Source organism: Vipera berus (genome assembly GCF_964194415.1).
Source record: "Vipera berus genome assembly, chromosome: 2".
NCBI lineage: Eukaryota > Metazoa > Chordata > Lepidosauria > Squamata > Viperidae > Vipera > Vipera berus.
Window position 1 is genome coordinate 100689873 of NC_138203.1, and position 16310 is coordinate 100706182.

General features: G+C 42.1%; 1 protein-coding gene across 4 annotated transcripts in view; it reads left to right on the top strand.

Moving 5' to 3' along the window:
• TDRD7 (tudor domain containing 7) overlaps positions 1-16310 on the top strand; it is a 44664-nt gene that overhangs the window by 8001 nt on the left and 20353 nt on the right. For 3 of the 4 annotated variants that reach the window (XM_081318771.1, XM_081318773.1, XM_081318772.1), the window contains exons 3-7: positions 1478-1616; positions 5346-5553; positions 11901-11986; positions 13473-13693; positions 15424-15995. In XM_081318771.1, coding sequence (XP_081174897.1) covers positions 1478-1616; positions 5346-5553; positions 11901-11986; positions 13473-13693; positions 15424-15995 — 1226 coding nt within the window. Of the gene's footprint in view, positions 1-1477; positions 1617-5345; positions 5554-11900; positions 11987-13472; positions 13698-15423; positions 15996-16310 lie in introns of all 4 variants that reach the window. The other variant, XM_081318774.1, reaches the window with a different exon arrangement.

A 16310-nucleotide genomic window follows, 5' to 3' on the forward strand; every position in this document is an offset into this window, starting at 1 on the left:
GCAAAAATTCTAAACATTCCACAAACGGAAACTTGTTAGAACTGTATTATGATTATTTTCACACAAAGCAAATCCAGGTATTTCCTTTTTAATGACGGTCCTTGAATAGTTCACATGGTGGGATAACAATAGTTAGTCTTTATCTTATTTATTTGTAATACATATAAAAAGATCCATTTGAATCTTTTGAATACAGCCAAAAACTTGAGGAAATAATATACATGTTTTAAAGGTATTAAGTCATAACATGTTAAATTTGCATGCTGCCTGACTCTCAATGACTGGGTTGTTCCCAACAATCAAATTACAATAAAATTAATAAAGCATTAAAGATGGCAAGTGCACTCTCCCTTGACATGGGTCTGGGTGAAGAGCTAGGTCTTCATGCTCTTCTAAACAACAGCAAGAGTATAGGCCATCCAGATCTTGGTTAGAACCTCTTTCCAAAGTGCAGGTCCTGCTACAGAGAAGGTGTGCTTCAATAATCCTGATAGATGACATTATTTAATCAAAAGCACCCAGAGCATATCAACCCTGCAGGATCAAATTGGTTGGGCAGACTATTGTGAGAGATGGTCCCTATGCTGGATGGGAGCTTTATAGACAGCAACCAGCTTCTTGAATGCCACCAAGAAAAAGTCAGCCACTGCAGCTTGTGAACCAGAAATATTACATAGGCAGACTGAGGCATGCCTATTACTGCCCTCACCATCACATTCTGGATATGTTAAAATATCCTTTGGTATTCAAAGACAGCCCATGTAGAACATTACAATAATGAAGCCACAAGTTGACTAGGGTATGATTGACTGAAGAACTGATCTGGGAAAGGGTGCAGAAGATACACCAGATGAAATTATGCAAAGTCTTTCCGGCTCACCCCTAGCACAAGTTGTGAGTCCAGGAGGATCCCAACTTGTGTACCAACTTCAAAGGGGGAAGTCCTACCCAATCCTTTGTGCCAGCTCCTTGATTTCATTGCCAATCTTTCCCTCTTTCTTTGTGGCCTCCAACTGCTCTTGCAGCCTCAGAGACTTTGTCTCCAGGGCTTCATGATAGACTAAAAGGTTAGTACAATACTGGGTTGTACTGCCAAACCCACAAAAAAGAACCCATACAGAAACAAAAAGACAACATCCACATCAATCTCCAATGTAACCCATCTGGATGCCATCTTAAAAAAAATAAGCACTACTAGCTTATATGATCTGCACAATGTTTCTAAAAGGCAGTGGAGAGCATATGACAGTAGCTAAGAGTGCCCCATATTTTCTGTTCTGGGCACTAACCTTACCATACATAATATGTAAAGCTGTGGCAGATGTATAGGTATAAGCTAAGCTTGCTTTTTAGCACAGTCCGAGCCAATGCAAAAAGAGTTTGAAATGGCTTCATAATGAATAAGTATCTCCCATAATTAGGAATATATAAAGCTATTAATACATAATCCATCTATGTTTCTTTCTACCTGACATAGGTAACTTGCCATGCTGTTGTTTGCCAGGAGACGGCAAGAATTGCTAAGCTTGTAGCCTGCCAGAGAACTTCCAAAAAAAAATCAAAACAAGTGAATTGCCAGATGAGGCTGAAAACTACTACCTCCCTCGCCTCAATAGGTAAGCTTGTCAGTTGCAAAACACCATGCTAGAGCACACTGAATGAATCAGCTACTTGCTAATCATGGCAGAGCTTTTCTAGTGTGGCATTTCTGCTGACTGCAGTGAACTGTGCTTACGCTTGGACAGTTCACCTGCCCCCCACAGCTGCATAGTAAAGTTGCTAATGTTGGAAAGGAAAGGAAGATCTGTGCCAATAATGCCATAATCTGTTTTGTAATTCACTCTCTCGTTTCATAATCCCATTATACTTATAATTTTATAATCAAACTGGCAAAAAGTGCATTCTTCTCTATTTGATTATATTTTAAAATATACCGTATATACTTGAGTATAAGCCGAATTTTTCAGCCCACTTTTTGGGCTGAAAAAATCCACTTCGGCTTATACTCCAGTGAACAAAAAAAAAGAATTTACCGAGGACTTGCGCGCGGCCGAGGCTTCGGTGCTTCCCTCCAGAGGAAGAAGGCGCTGGATGCGGCCAGCTCCGCGGGGAAGGGGGAGCGGAAAAGCCGCAAAAACTGTAGGAGAGATGCTGACTGGCGGCGGCCTCGGAGGAGGCGGAGGGGGAGGAGGGAGGGAAGGAGGGAAGGGTGACCAGGCGGGGGAGGGGGGGTGAGCCAGAAGGAAAAGGGAAACTCATCCCGCAGAGCGGTTGCGAAAAGAGGGAGGAGATAAGCCAGCCCGGTACCTGGATCCGCTTCCTGTGTCTCCTCCGCTCTGCCATGATGTCCCCGTTTTGGTCTCCTGGTGACATGGGGCTGAGCCGGAAAAGGGGGAGGGGGAGACCGAGGGAGGGAGGGAGGGAGGAAGGAAGAGAGAGAGAGAGACGGAGCCAGCGTCAGCCAGCGGGCTCACGAGGGGCAGCAACCTCGCGAGAGGCCACGCGCAAGCCATTAGGACGCGCGCGAGCCCTTGGGGAGGCAGGGCGGGAGCACAGTCCGGCCGCTGGGCTTCCTTTCCCTCTTGTCCGCATCGCTGCAAGGAATTGCGTTGTTTGGGGATGGCGACGCTCGCCCATTCACACGCTGCCCAAACGCTGGTCATTTGCTGCGGGGCTCCCGCTTGGAAGGGAAGGGAAGGGAAGATTTGTGAGGGGAAGATGCCATATCGGGGTGGACATAAGGAGCCGCCTCCTGAAAAATGTTACCCCAAGTATTCAAGCCAGTCTGTCCCAATAACCTGGGAAGCCTTTCTAAATCCCAGGCTGGTTGTAGTCAGGGTGACCTTCGCGCATCTGGAAGGCACCGAGAGAGCGTTTTTTGTTGAATTGGAGCCATGGGCTAGTCGTGGTTAAGGCACTTGTAGGCGAAGCAAATCACAAAAGCCCCCAAATCCTTCTAAATGCAGCCCACGGGCGAGCTTCCCAAGTTGTTTTAATTTAGTTTGCACGTGGCAATAGAAATAAGCTTTTTTCCTCCTCAGCGGATCGGTGCGGTGAAGAGGCTGGGCTTCCTTCGGGGGGCCTTTCATTCCTGTACAAGGGGGAAGGGGAACTCTCTGCTTTTGTGTGTGTGTGTGTGTGTGTGTGTGTGTGTGTGTGTGTGTGGCCCATCTGCAAAGCTGCCGAGGAAGGAGAAGCGGGATACCGGTTGGGTGGAGGAGGCAGTGGCGGCGGCGGAGGCGGCCGCAGCACCGGCAGCCTTCCGCTTTTGTGCGTGTGTGTGTGTGTGGCCCATCTGCAAAGCTGCCGTGGAAGGAGACACACAAAGACACGCAAAAGCGGAAGGCTGCCGGTGCTGCGGCCGCCGCCGCCACTGCCTCCTCCACTTCTCCTTCCTCGGCAGCTTTGGAGATGGGCCACACACACACGCACACACAAAAGCGGCAAAAGCGGAAGGCTGCCGGTGCTGCGGCCGCCTCCGCCACTGCCTCCTCCACTTCTCCTTCCTCGGCAGCTTTGCAGATGGGCCACACACACACACACACACACACACACACACGCACGCACACACAAAAGCGGCAGGCTGCCGGTGCTGCGGCCGCCGCCGCCACTGCCTCCTCCACTTCTCCTTCCTCGGCAGCTTTGCAGATGGGCCACACACACACACACACGCAGACGCAAAAGCGGAAGGCTGCTGGTGCTGCGGCCGCCGCCGCCACTGCCTCCTCCACCCAACCAGTATCCTGCTTCTCCTTCCTCGGCAGCTTTGCAGATGGGCCACACACACACACACACACACACACACACACACACACACACAAAAGCAGAGAGTTCCCCTTCCCCCTTGTACAGGAATGAAAGGCCCCCCGAAGGAAGCCCAGCCTCTTCACCGCAACGATCCGCTGAGGAGGAAAAAAGCTTATTTCTATTGCCACGTGCAAACTAAATTAAAACAACTTGGGAAGCTCGCCCGTGGGCTGCATTTAGAAGGATTTGGGGGCTTTTGTGATTTGCTTCGCCTACAAGTGCCTTAACCACGACTAGCCCATGGCTCCAATTCAACAAAAAACGCCTTCCAGATGCGCGAAGGTCACCCTGACTACAACCAGCCTGGGATTTGGAAAGGCTTCCCAGGTTATTGGGACAGACTGGCTTGAATACTTGGGGTATAACATTTTTCAGGAGGAGGATCCTTATGTCCACCCCGATAGGGCATCTTCCCCTCATAAATCTTCCCTTCCCTTCCCTTCCAAGCGGGAGCCCCGCAGCAAATGACCAGCGTTTGGACAGCGTGTGAATGGGCGAGCGTCGCCATCCCCAAACAACGCAATTCCTTGCAGCGATGCGGACAAGAAGGAAAGGAAGCCCAGCGGCCGGACTGTGCTCCCGCCCTGCCTCCCCAAGGGCTCGCGCGCGTCCTAATGGCTTGCGCGTGGCCTCTCGCGAGGTTGCTGCCCCTCGTGAGCCCGCTGGCTGACGCTGGCTCCGTCTCTCTCTCTCTCTTCCTTCCTCCCTCCCTCCCTCCCTCCCTCGGTCTCCCCCTCCCCCTTTTCCGGCTCAGCCCCACGTCACCAGGAGACCAAAACGGGGACATCATGGCAGAGCGGAGAATATACTGATAATATATTGTTTTTGTTGACCCTCTTTTCCACATGCCTCAATTAAAGCAATTTTATTGTTATCTACCTGTATTTTTATTTTTGAAATTTACCGTGAGCTGCTGCATTTCCCAGCCTCGGCTTATACTCGAGTCAATAACTTTTTCCAGGTTTTTTTGGGGGGTAAAATTGGGGGTCTCGGCTTATACTCAAGTAGCTTTCTTAAATAACAGGATATTTTTTTCCCAAAATGACTATCCTATAAACTCAGGGATTGCATGCACTCCTGCCCTGATTAGGAGTTTTTCTCTGTGCCAAACTTGCATGATAAATTGGCCTTTTTCAGAACAGCAAACTACCTTTTCCAAAGCAAATTAAAGATTATAATATGTTTATTTCTGTGGGACATACACATAAGGGTCAAAGTGTTTCAACTTTGCTCACTCAGTGACTTCATTGTGTTACTTGGACTTGCTCCTTGTACCCTGTTGAATCTCTCTCTCTCTCTCTCTCTCTCTCTCTCTCTCTCTCTCTCTCTCTCTCTCTCTCTGTGTGTGTGTGTGAGAGAGAGAGAGAGGGGGGGGGGAGAGAAATCTAATTATATATTTAGATTTCATGTGTTTTCTGTAAAATGTGCTTACTTATCAGATTCTCGGCTTTAGGTAAAGAACATCCAAAGAAATGCTTCTTAGTCAGGTAAATAGAAAGTGAGGCTTAGGATATTGTGTCTGTTTTGTTGTATTTTAGGCAAGCCAAAGGACACACTGAGAAAACCTGGGTTCATGAGTTTTTCAGAAGAGGTTAAGAGGGATACAGTCCCTCTGCTGAGAGGCAAGGGAAACCATACAGTTGTGAATCCTAGTATGAACCCTGCATCATATCCTTTATCCCCCGAATTTGGGACGGCTGTACCTAATGAAGTTTTAATACAAGGACATGGGACCATGGTGAACAGGTTAGAAAACTTGTCAATGACTGTTGATATTTTAGAATTCTGTGTATAGTTAAGATGAAATTGCTATTTAATGGTATAAGCAGATATAAACTTCAAAGATAAGTGAAAGCATTATAGGAATTATAGCATCCCTCGTTTTCCACTGGAGATGAAGAAGTCAGAAAATGAATTCAAACGTGCTTGGAATAAACAAATGTCCATCATTAGACAAAAAGTAAAAGTAAAAACAAATATAAAAATAATAATTAAAAAGTAATTAAATTGATTAAAAGGAAAACAAGAAATAAATCCAAAGGGCAGACTGGATGGACCACTAAGTCTTTTTCTGCCATCAGTTTTCTGTGTTTCTATAATGGAAAAATATTTGAAAAATACTAGTTAAAGGAGGAAGAGGAAGATCAGTATAATGCAAGAACATAGGGAAGAGAAATTGTATGATCAGACTTCTGACTTTTTTGTTTGAGATAAATATTGTCATGCAGAGGATTGCTTCACAATATTTTCTTTGATAATGATTAGTGAAATACTTTGTAAAATGTTACAATTAACACTATACTATGGCAAAATTAGAGCTATAACTTTAATAGGTTGTCTACACAGGTAACAATCTTGATCCCAAGTAATCAAGCATATTCTTTCTGATGGCAGAGTTTTACTGTAATGTGTGGATTGCTCCACTTTTCACTTTTCTTCACATATCTCCCATCAGAAAAAAAATATGAACAGATGTTAACACTAGACACACATTACCAAGAAATAAATGTGGAAAAGCAGAGGAACTTCCTAATTTACACAGGCCTTTAATTTTCAGGGATCTGGTTTAGAATTTCCTATAATCTGAAAGGTGAGCCAGATTGGTGCAGTAGTTAAGGCACCAGGCTAGAAGTGAGAAGACTGTGTTCCAGTCCTGCCTTAAGAATGAAGACAGCTGGGGACCTAGGGCTAGTCTGTCTCTCATCCCTAGGAAGGGGGCAATAGCAAACCACTTTGAAAAACATTGCCAAAAAAACTGCAGAGACTTGTTCAGGCAGTGACCAAGAATCAAAATTCTCTTAAAGGCACATCTATACATAGAGAAACAAGAAACAAGATTGAGTTATGCTAGCAAAATAGATAACTGATTATAAAGTGATAACATGCAGTCACTGTTTCTTCATGTTTATTCATAAGCAAGCACTACTTATTTCAATTACCTTAACATAGACTAGTCTTATTATTAATGTTAATTTCAAATTTAATGCTGTTGATTAGATAAGTTAACATAGGACTATTTCTAGAGGTACTGAACTGAAGGCATTAACGAAGCGAAGGCATTAATAGTGCAGCCTTAAGTTCTAACCACATACATGTAGTCCTCAATTTTATGACTATAATTGAGCTTAGAATTACAGTAGTAAGTCATACCTGTCATTAAGGGGTTACCACATGACCAGCCTGATTTTATGATCTTTTTTTTACAGCTGTTGTTAAACAAACACTATAGCCATTAAGCGAACCCATTGTATCCAATGCCGCTTTCCAGGAAAAAAAATCATGGTCATGTGACCGTGTGTTAGGCACGAAAGATCAGGATCATACGTTGCAGCACAGATTATTCAAGTCTACATACAAGAATCTAGTCAACTAAAGTTCAGTACAGGTACTAAAGCAGGCATGTCAAGCTCACAATGTCATGTGACGTTGCACGACGTATTGCAACTTTTTCCCCATTGCCGGCAATGGGGTGGGCGCAATTTCGGCGTGACGCATGTGGGCCGGCAGTTTGACGTGCCTGTACTAAAGGGTCAACAGAATTCAAGAGAGTTTGGACTTGGACCGTTTGTGGGAACATAATGACTCAAAGCTGATGACACTTTTAACTCCGGCCCCTAGCTTTGCCTGCTCTTTTCCTACTTGGGCTGAAAGTCACCATAATCTTGAGCCAGTTGCCAAATGCTCCAAATGTGATCAAGTGACCCAGGGGGGGAGGGGGGCAATAACTCTTGAGGAGATCCATCATAACTTCAAACTCTCATTAAGCAACTGGTTGTAAGTCGAGAACTACTTGTACAATGTATATTTTAAAGTAAATTGAAGTTTGTCACAATATTTTATGTATTTGCCTTTAAATTACTATTTTTTATTCTAAACATAGAGTTTTTTTATAGACTTTCGTTTATAAACTATATTTCTAAACCATAAAATGTGTATTTGCCTTCATAAAATTTAAACTATCCCTAGACTAGATAGAAGCAAAAATTAGCTTCTGGGGATTCTTTCTACAATACAGTATTAGGAGAAACTTAATACGTTAGGTATGCTTAGCTTCACTGAAGGTAAAACACTGTACCAATTTCCTGCAGTTTTATACTGCTTGAATATATTGGAAGAGAAGAGAAAATAATTTCCATATATCTGAAACAGTACTGTGATTTCAAAATGGGCAATAGTCCATTTTTAAAGTTAGACAAAACTGAACTGTTTACGTCCTGTTTTGTAATTCTGAGCAGATTCAATTAAAAAGAGATGAGCTTTATACCACATATTTAGCGATCTAGTAGTATTCTTCCCTTCCCCCTTTCAACAGTCTAAACAATCAAAATCGACAAGCTCAGCTGCTGTGCCATCACTTCTCCATGTATTGTTTGCTGCTGTTGTAGATCATCAAATGATGATACAGATAGACCAGCAAGGACTGTTGTTATGGCTGGATTTTTCAGATTAGTTCATATTGCCTTGTTAATCCTCCTGTTACGCTTTTAGAAAAATTGTGCTTTCAAATTAATGTATTAGTATTATTGTGAGTCCTTTTTAGTTGAGAATGCCAGCCCTTTAAAGTGGGCCAGATAAAAAAACAATAATTATATGAATGTTAGTTTGCTGTTGTAGGGTACATTAGTAGAATTTTAAAAACCTGTCCAGGTTTATCTCAGATCACTGTACATCATATATTAAAATCAAGGCAGGGTACTTTGGGGTTTTTTTCTCATGTTTTCTTCTATATCTCAACTCTGTAATTTATTGTTCAAGTTCCACCTTAGCAACAGATTCCTTCCTCCTTTAAAGTCTCTGTCATAACTTCTCCAAGTCAGCTCTTAATTCCTTTACAGATGAGTTAATTTAGGTGGAGAATGTATCTCCCAAATTCATTGTGATTTAGACATGAATTGTTTAGTCAATGAACCATGCAAGGATAAGGAGATGCATGAAAATCAGGGGTCTACAGACTTGGCCCTTTTATGACTGGTGGACTTCAACTCCCAGAATTCCCCAGGCAATGTGCCTGGCTGAGGAATTCTGGGAGTTGAAGTCCACCAGTCATAAAAGGGCCAAGCTTGAAGACCCCCCCGGATGAAAACCTTTTCCAGAAAGCCCAAAGAACTGTCATGTTCTCTGATGATATAACCAAGTGAGGTCTGCACAGATAGAGGATTCTGTGGTTGTTGGTCTTGCAGAAAAGGGCTTTCTGAAAAACAGATTGGCACAAATTTTAACTTCCCTTGTGAGTAGTTTCAGTTGCATTGAGATTCTGTACCTATGAATGCATGGGTGAGGCTAAAAGGTGTTGCAAGGAAACGCTGCATTAAAAAAAATAGAAGCACAGAAAATAACCAGCTTTCATAATTTATGCTGAATTCTTCATTTTGGCTTCATGTAGCTGAACTTGGTCCAGTATATCTAATTTTTAACTTGTTTTGCCCAGTTTGTTTATGTATATTCATTTGCTTATATGTTTATTTAAGCACAAATTCATGTGGATTTCCTGCAGAAAAGAGTTTATTTTTTTTTTTTTTTTTTTTTTATTGAAAAGTTTTAAAATACAATTTTCCCTTGAAAACCCCCCTTCCCCCTCCCTCCTCCCCCCCTACCTCCCCTCCTCCCCCCTCCCTCCTCCCCCCCCTACCTCCCCCCCTCCCCCCCCTACTTCCCAGAGCTGAATACAAGGTATATATATATAAAAAAAAAGCAAACCTAAGCAACCATATACTAACAACTATAAATTCTAAAATCCATCACTCTCTAGCTTATATAGGATAAAACAAACCTTAACAATATTAAACATATATATAAAAAAAAAAAAAACTAGAATAAGAAAAGGACACTCTCTAGCTTATATAGAATGGAACAAACCTTAATAGTATTAAACATATATTAAAAACAAAAAAAAGGAAAAAGAAAAAAAAAAAAAACCCTTCTCAACCCTATACTTATCCTAAATAAACTCCATCCATTTTATCCATTCCATGATATAACATTCTTACAAATAGTTTTCCAAATTAACCAAGGATCCCAAATCAAAAAACTTTAAAGTCAACTCTTCTGTAATCGACCGGTCCTCTTCCCGTACCACATCTATAATTATTCCAAACACAACAAAAAAGGAAAAAAAAAAAAAAAATTGCAAACAAAACTTGAACTTTAATCCAAAAAAGCTCACCCTCTCCACAAAACCACCAAATATAGAAATATATTGCGTCTACACCCAAATCTTTTCCCCCCTCCCCTACTTGACTACTTGACTATATCGTAAAAGTTCCAAAGACTTCTGCGATTCCTGCTACTTTCTCTTCTTAGATCGTTTTGCAGCAGCACGCGTCACCCTCTGTTTTATAGATTCATCCAACGAGGTTGTATCTTGATCTCCTCCAACACCGTTGTCTTCTATCTGACCATCTTCGGCCTCTTGATGCACTCCTTCTCCAGATCCCTTTCCAGCTTCCAAAAGTGTTAATGGCGTTGCATTTAAAACATTATTGTAGAAATCACGCGCTTGCATCACAGTAACCAAACGGTACTTTTTACCTTCGTGCGTCACCATCAACCCCACTGGGATCTCCCATCTGAACCTTATATCTCGTTGCTTGAGCTCTTGCACAAGAAATGTAAAATCCTTCCTTCTCCTTAGAATCTTTGGAGGAATTTCTTTTAAGACCAAAACTTCTTGATTAGCAATCATAACTTTAGTATCATAAGCAGCTTGTATAACTTCATCTCTAATTTCCCTTTTTGCAAAATATACCACCACATCTCTAGGCAACTTCCTCTGTCTGGCAATCCATGAATTCACACGAAACACTTTGTCCATGCCTCCTTTTATTTCAGATGCTGGCTGTTTCAACACTATTTCAAAAGCCTCAGAAACCAGCTGCTTTAGATCTTCCTTAGTATTCTCCTTTAAGCCTCTAATTCTAATGGCAAACTGCATCTGGAAATATTCAGCAAGACACAGTTCCTTTTCCATTTTATTTTCATTCTCCAATACTTTTGCTTCTAATATAGCATTCTTTTGAGTCAAGTCTTCTAGCTTTTCCTCCAATTCTTCCACACACCGAGCCACTTTACACACTGAAGTCAAGATGTCTACCCTCATCGCTTTGAGCTTCTGTTCCATCCTCTCCTCCATTCTCTCCTCCAATTTCTCCAATTTCTCCTCCATCTGTGCAAATCTAATATTAATTGATTCCAAAATTACCTGGGTATGTTTTTCAAGAGCATCTTGTAAGTCCTTTGATGTCAATACATCAGGAGGATGCAGCGCCTGCAATAATGATTGTTGCACAGGAGAAGTTCCAGCACTCCGAAGAGTTTTAGGGGGTGGTTTAGCCGCCATCTTTTACCAAATATGACGCACTTTCACTTCAAATTTGTAATCCAAAAAAGTCCATCAAGCTGGAGAGTAAAACATAATAATCCTCTTTACCATTTCCTCTTGTATCGCTCTGCCTGCTCCTTTAAATCATAGTCATTCCTTCAGGCAGGGGTGGTCGCAGACGGCTGGCTCTGCTCCAAGAATCAGGAGCAGAGGCGACGGCCAGCTGGGAGCAGCCCAGGCTACGGGGGAGTTCAATCCTTCAGCCGCCCAAGCCATAAGCTCAGGCGGCCCTGGAGAACTCTACCCCTACCTGGGGGCTCGCCCCCTCCTCTTCTCCCGAGGAGGGGGCTTCGGATTCGCCCGAACAGCTGATCGGCGCTGTTTCGGGCGAAAAAAACAACAGCTGAGCCGCGGGCAGCCCGGGAAGGCTCCCTCCGTCGCCGCGGAGCCACCGGAAGTCGATCCAGAAAAGAGTTTATTTTCAGTTGTCCAGCATAGCTTGCGTGGAATAAAATAGTTCCATTTATGTAGTAAGATAAGATAAGGTAACAACTACAGCACCTGAAAACAAGAATACAGTATAGCATCTATATCAGGCATGTCAAACCGGATGCATCACGATGAAATGGCGCCATCCCATTGCCGGCAATGGGGGAAAAGTTCCAATACATTGCGTGACGTCGCGAGTTTGACATGCCTGATCTATATGATATGTTGATTGTTTAGCTGCAGTTTTTAAAAAATGAAAATCTGATTCTTCGCTTTTGTTTTTTAGGCCTGAGAGAAGACTTGTGATTCCTCCAAGGTTTCAAAAAGAGCTTCAACTTCATTTGACAAGAAATGTGCCTTTGGACATTAACGGTATGTTATTAGAAGTTCACGTGTAGTTCTAATTCATGCTTTATCTATGTCACTTGATATATCGAAAAGTAAGGTATCTGCTGATGGGCGAGTTCTCTAAGACTACAGTTCTGAGTTAGATGGGCAAACAAAAGTTTATACATCATTCTGAGCCATGGCTTATCACTATTACTAGATTCACGCAATACCTTAAGGCAAAGGAATTCTGCATTATGACTTGTAATCTTATAATTTCAATAGAAAATAAAATAAAGCCCTATTATCTATAACGGAGGTCCCCAACCTTTTGGCACCAGGGAACCAGTTTCATGGAAGACAGTTTTTCCATGGACCAGGGATGGGATGGGATTGAGAGGCTGGGGTGGTGATGAGGGGTTCAGGATGATTCAAGTGTATTACATTTGTTGAAAATTTTCTAAATAAATGAACAAATAAATAATGCACTTATTTCTATTCCTATTATATTGCATTAGATTAGATCAGTGACTTTCTCCTAAGAAAGTGGGAAGGGAGATATAGTCCTAAACTCAGCCTTCCAGCAAAACCCTTGGAGACACAGTGCTTGAGGGGAAATGTAGCTTCTCCCCTCCCCCTCCCCCTTTGCAAGCCGGGTAGTTTGCACTTGGCTTGCAAACTTGGAGAGCTGCAGAAGAAAGGAGGAACACACACACACACACACACACACACACACACACACACACACCAAAATAAATCATGAAAAGCAGGCAGGATGTTGCCAAAACACGAGGCATCTGGAGCATCAAAACAAAAGCAAAAAACTCCGGTTGAAGTGCAACGGAAAGGTGCAGATGAGAGAGAGGATCCCTTGGAGACGCAGGGCTTAAGGTGAAAGGTAGCTTCTCCCTGCCCCTATTTGCACCCTGACGATAAGACTCCCTCACTCACACATACCTTGGGAGGATCCCCCTCCAATGAGGCTTTGGGGAAGCTCCCGGTTTCAAGCTGGGCTGGCTGGCGGGCACTTGCACGAAGGGGCGCGGAAGCTCAGCTGGGCTGCTGGGAGGGGGAGAGGAGGAAAGTGAGGAGGAGGAGGAGGAGGAAGTATCAGGAGGAGGAGGAGCCAGTTGCAAGGGCAGATGCCAGAGGACCTTTGCACTGAGCAAGACAGTTACTGCCCAGCCACTCTCCTGCCCCTGCCCAGACCCCTGCAGTCTTGCCTCATGCCCGGAGGTGGAAGACATGCCTTCAGCACACCTCCAAGTGCACAGCCCAGTACCGGTCTGCGGACCGAGGTTGGGGACCCCTGATCTATAAGTGCAGGTGAGAGCGTGTTACTGTATCAAACTAAATGTATTTTCACAGTCTGAGAGTCTGATAAATATCTGATAAATTGTAATGAATTAAACCTTGGTTTAATTGTGGCTTATTAAAAGACACTATGGCACATTTTATACTGTTAATAGTTTTAATTATTGTTACTTTCAAAATAAGAAATATATTCAAGAATATGTATTTGCTTTTGCAGAAAATGTTAGAGAACCAAGACAATTAATGCAACCACTCGCCCTCCCTCGCAGCTCGAATACTGATATAAACGAGATTCAGAAAAGAATAAAAGACATCATAAATCAATTCAAAAATGGAATATGGTTATCAAAGATACCACACTTGTATAGAGAGGCCTATGGTGAAGACTTTAATACCGCTTTGCTATCACAGTTTGAATATTGGCCACATGTTTGTACGGTAGGTGCTAATTTTATCACAGAAGATAAAATTATTTGTAGACTAATTTTCTGATTTTGAATGTATGTTTAAATTTTTAAAATAAAAAACTTTAAGATAGTTTACTTGGAAATCAGAATTTAAAGTCAGCACAAAAAAGTCTAGACAGTCTCAACTGAACTAGGATTATCAAAGTGTTTGTTTATAGGAATATATAGAATTCCACTCTTAATTGAATAAAATTGTTGTTGAGGGCTTCCTGATGAACTTATAGCAGGAAATCTCATATTTGAGAATCCTACAAGTATCACTGTACCTTAGCAAAACCATCAATTGAACCTCTATAATGTGTTCCTGTATATGCTTCTCATCTGAGCTCAGCAGTGTTCTTAATTCTCTAATTATGATTTTTTTTAATTCTGTCAAACAACATGACTACTGAGGCAAAATCTTTTTGTATGTTCACTTCCGAGGTAAAACACACGATTCAATGGAAATTCTTTGAAATGGATTTAGAGAAAATTGCCACCTTAAATATAGTTATTTAATATCTTTGCATGTAATGAAAGAGACAGTAGAAAATTGGTATCCCTGAGCATCATTAAACTTTGCAGATCAAAGGGCAACATAGATTGAAAAAAGAATTTAGGTTATGTTTCTAGCTTTATTTAAGCCCTTAATTAGGCTTGGATTAAAAGGGGATATACGTAGCACCAAAAAGAACAAGCATTTGCCAATGGGAACATGCTATATTTTGAAAAGCTATTTGTCTTGAAATGTATACAGCCTTGCATTATCAATTTGGGAAATTGTTTTAAACGTTACATTGTTTTTCTGTATTAACAGTCTGCTGAATATGCTGTAACTTGAAGATTGCATTTTTGCATGCATTGGGACTTTTCCCAATTTATTTTAAACCTAAACCTATTTCCAAATGTTTGTTTACAGGGTTAACCCACTTTTTAAAATACCCATACACCTAGGTCTGATTTCCATAGCCTGATGCTCTCAGATGCTTTCAGATTTCCCAAATTCTTAGACAGAATGGCATTTGGGCACATCAGTTGTTATTTATGAGAGTTACAGTCCAGTACCTTTAGCAATCACGATTGTAATAAATTGCCATAGCTACATGAAAACTAGGAGATTCATCCAGGCAGGATAAGTGATTTGAGTTGGAAAGATTTACCTGAACATAAGCAAAAGAGGTAAGTATTTTCTCCAAAATTTGGGCAGTCTTTTCTCACAAGTTTACATATTAGGCTTATATGCTGTTCCAAGACTCAGCGTGTTATACCTCTAAACAACAGTAGATTGAAAAGCAATATATAACAATATTAAAATCATTTAGCTATTGAGGAAAGCACAGTGGGTATAAAGGGGAACAAATACCGTACATCCCCACATACACCAAAGTTGAGTTGACTTTAGTTGAGTTAACTAAAATTACAATAATTTTGTAACTGTTTTACTAAGAGCATGCCTATTGGATACCTAGAGGAATACTGTTCCAGAGAAGGGGACAGCAGTTAAGAAGTCCCAGCAACTCTGGGCTGTCTGCAGATGGCATTCCAGGTGGCTGGGACCTGGAGGGAGATTTCTCTTCCAGTTCTGAAAGGTTAGCAGAAATCTCTGGGAGAAGATGGCTTCGCAGATACGTAGGTCTTGAGTGAGCTTCCATAGCGTTGAGCTTGAATATTTCACTCAATGTGATTTTTTTTTTAATAGCTGCTTCTTCTGTTCTTTCTAAGGCAGAGAAGGTATCTTCTGGTGGCCTAAGAGATATAATTCTCTACCCTTCTGGAAAAATGCACAATCCAGGAAAGGACGTGTCAAGCCAAGAAAGAAAGCCTCAGCCTCCCTTGTTAAAACAGAGTGTGGAAACTAAAACCACTCCCCTCCACGGAGACTTCAAGCAAAATATCGCAGCCATCTTGGCAAAATATTCCAGTGGCCTTTGGGCTAATGCTCTCCCGAAAGTATATGAAGACACACACAAAGCAGCGTTGCCTCAGAATCTTTTGGATAACCTTGACTTACTCTCAGATATATGTACAGTCAGTTACATCTCTGAAAATCCAAAAAAGGCAATTCTCTATGCCATACCAAAACAGCACCCAGGGAAGGACCTGAATATTATTGCTAAGAACTCCACACCTGAAAGCATACAGAAACCAGCTGAGCATCAGCCTGCTAAAGCAAAGCAGGACTCCCAAGAGGGTGATTTTGAACACATTCCTGTACCTCCTTTAATTATCCCAGAAGAAATATCACCATCTGTGTTGGTAGTGGACCTATGTTCTACAAATGACGTCGTCGTTAGGTACGTTTATAAACCTCTCTTTTGACATTTCTCTGGTGCTTGGAGTTGTGTAAAATCATAGGTAAGAATGGGGGGGAATCTCAAATTAGAACAGTTCTAATGGGCGTATACTATTGTGTATTGCTTTTGTTTTATTGAAGATTCTTTATTCCACCACATTCTTCTTCGGATGTTAGACGGGATTTTCACAACATCCTGGAATTCTCTCCCCTTCCCCCACCCCCTTCCTAAATCTATTCAAATGGGTTGGGAGTTCCCTTGGAATAGCTTGGGAGATAGAGAAAAAAGAATGCAAATGGAAATCTTAACATTTCC